Here is a 3,052-nt window from a genome sequence, read left to right on the forward strand (position 1 = left end):
AACTCCACTGAAAGCATGCCAGATGCCAGATCTACAGCTGGTTTTACTTGGCATGGCTCTACTGAAAGCAATGTGCCAGGTCGATACCTAGCATAAATCCATGTGGCCCAATTGGAGTCAATGGATCTTTCGCAAGCTACACCAGCTGAGGATCTTGCCCTGACAAACAGACATATTACACATTACCAATACATTTATAGATACTTCGATTTCACTGCTAATAGTCATCATGTGTTATGACTGAGATTTTCAAAGGTGGTTAAGGGATTTGATTTCAATGTGTGTTAGGCACCTAGATTCTTTTGAAAATCCCATATGCCCCACATACCTTTAAAAATCTCACTTTATGACAGTTTTAAAAATCTCAACCTCAGACACCAAGTTGACATTAATCTCTTCCTATTTGCAATTTCTGACCATTCTCCACACACTACTTTTCACTTCATTATTCTTCAGGGTGTAGATGATGGGGTTGAACATGGGAGTTAAGATACTGTACTGGATGGACACCACCTTTTCCAGAGTTAGAGAGTAGCTAGAGTCAGTTCGTATGTAGCTTATAAGCCCGGTCCCATAGAACAAACCAACCATGATGAGATGGGAGGTGCATGTGGAGAAAGCTTTACATCTTCCCTCCTTGGAGGGTATCCTCAAGATAGTGGAGATTATGATCATGTAAGAGACCAGGGTTAACAGGAGGGAGAGCATTCCTAAAATTATAGTGAAGGCAAACAGCACCATTTCATTGATAAACGTGTCAGTGCAAGAAAGTGGTAGTAGAACCTGAAGCTCACAGCAGAAATGGTTAATTTCCATTTGCCCACAGAAGCGTAAGTCAGTTACAAGGAGAGTGTTGACAAGGGAATTTAGCAAGCCAGCTATCCATGCACCAACTGCCATCCACATACAGACAGGTTCACTCATCATTTCCAAGTAATGCAGTGGCTCACATATGGCAGTGTATCTGTCATAAGCCATCACGGCCAAGAGGTAGCACTCCGTGGTAGCTAGAAAAAAGAAAAAGAACAGCTGGGCAATGCACCCATGGACAGAAATTGTCTTTTTCTCTGCTAGGAAGCTCTCCAGCATTTTGGGTACTGTGACTGAGGAGTAACAGATGTCGAGAAGTGATAAATTACTCAAGAAGAAGTACATGGGGGTGTGAAGGTGACGGTCAGCCCAGATCACCAGCAGTATCATCATGTTCCCTAAGAGAGTGATTAGATAAATAGCTAAAAACAACAGGAAGAGGAAAATCTGGAGACGTGGCTCATTGGAAAGACCCAGAAGAGTAAATTCAGTCAGTGTGGTTTGATTCTCCATTAGCATGTTCAGAATCGTGATATTCTGCAGTGATAGGAAAACCAAGAAATAAAGGTCAACAGTGTCATTAATGGATGAAGAAACTGTTCTTTCCAAGATCCAGATTAAATCTGCTCTCATCTTTTTCAGAGACCTTCTGCTTGTTCTTGAAGATACAACTGATGTCTGGAATTATATGAATACTTCAAAAGTAATTAACTGGAATATTGTATTGCTTTTGCTTTGTCCAGATCTGTGTTGTGTTTGCTAATTCATGATGCTGATCCTTTGCAGGGATTAAATTTTATTTTTCATGGTTAAGGGAGTTTTAAACAGCATACAGGTCTGCACATAGAAAAACTGTGTGTTTTGTGATTAGCGTTCAGAATCATAAAAAAAAAATTGAGAACAGTGAATTTTAATCATATGGGAAAGAATGTTTGGATGATTCAATTTTCCAGCTCAGATTTTGTCTTTTGTTTACATAAGATAAATAAATAAATGATTTATGCTGGTCCAATAAAGAGACCAAAACAGGAACATATGACCAGTGCAAATCCAATCAAAACTAAACAACAATTCAAATAAATACTACATCTTTGCAAATGAGAAGGTACCTGAGAACAATTTCCAATTAGAAAACAAGGAGAATTTTTTCCCAATAAATTATGCACTCATAAATATTCACTCACTTCAAATGAGTTTTTCAGATTTAGATGAGATATCTAAAGATGGGCGAATGGAGGGATAGGTGAGAGACAGTTGATTAGATAGCTACACGGGTGTATAAGGGGATAGATAGATAGATACTCATTCTACCAGTATTTAAAGGCAATGATAGTCAAAGGGAGTTAAGGGGGAGTTACAAGCCCAATTGCCAAGGACTCAATGAGACTTGGACACCTATTTCCCTCAGGAACCTTTAAAAATCTCAGCCATTTTAACCTTTTCCTTTTTGCTGAATTAATTCTAGACTCCTAGTGACTTCCAATATGCCCTTCTTTCTTCTCTTCCTCCTTTCTCCTTGGAACAGAGATAATTTCTTTCCACAGCTCCTCAGGTAGAGAAGGATGAACTGCATCCATGCTGGTGATAACCTGTTGTCTAAGTGAAAAGTCATGTAAGTCTTTAACAGCTGGCATTTTCCCTCATTTCCTAGTACCTTGCTTTACTGTTTTCTATCAATCTATTTACCTCTCTGTCTCTCTCCCTCTCTGAATATTTATTTCTCCATCTGTTCATCCGTCTGTCTGTCTTTCTCTCTCTCTTTCTGGTCACCCCATACGTATCTATCAATCCCTCTATCTATAAATCTGTTTCTTCGTATTCTGTCCATCTGTCCCTCTTTGACACACAAACTCTTTTTTCTCTAAATATTGATCCATTCCTCTCTCTCTCTCTCTCTCTCTCTCTCTCTCTCTGTCCCCACTCCATTCATTCGTCTATCTAATCAACTATCTCTGACCTATCTATCTATCCATCTACCTATCCATCTATCATTTTTCTATATTGCCTGCAACCATAACATTTAAACATGTGCTATGCAGCAATAAATTAGTTGTGGCATAGCTGAAATTGGGACAGACAGAAGATCATTACATTATTAAGTAAGGGATTACATGGACTGCATCTATTGAATATTGATAATTTTTCAAAGAAAATTTGATGGAAGTCACAACTGGATTACTATCCTACCAACATGAGTTGCATTTATTCTCCCAATTAATCTCATTGAAGTCCATTGGCTGGT

General features: G+C 38.7%; 1 protein-coding gene across 1 annotated transcript; it reads right to left on the bottom strand.

The window, feature by feature from the left end:
- Positions 1–399: 399 nt before the first annotated feature.
- On the bottom strand, positions 400–1,443 carry LOC127030780 (olfactory receptor 10A7-like). The gene has a single exon (XM_050917520.1). The coding sequence runs from the start codon at positions 1,441–1,443 to the stop codon at positions 400–402; it is 1,044 nt and encodes a 347-aa protein (XP_050773477.1).
- Positions 1,444–3,052: the final 1,609 nt, after the last annotated feature.

This window comes from Gopherus flavomarginatus, chromosome 11 (genome assembly GCF_025201925.1).
Source record: "Gopherus flavomarginatus isolate rGopFla2 chromosome 11, rGopFla2.mat.asm, whole genome shotgun sequence".
Classification (NCBI taxonomy): Eukaryota; Metazoa; Chordata; order Testudines; family Testudinidae; genus Gopherus; species Gopherus flavomarginatus.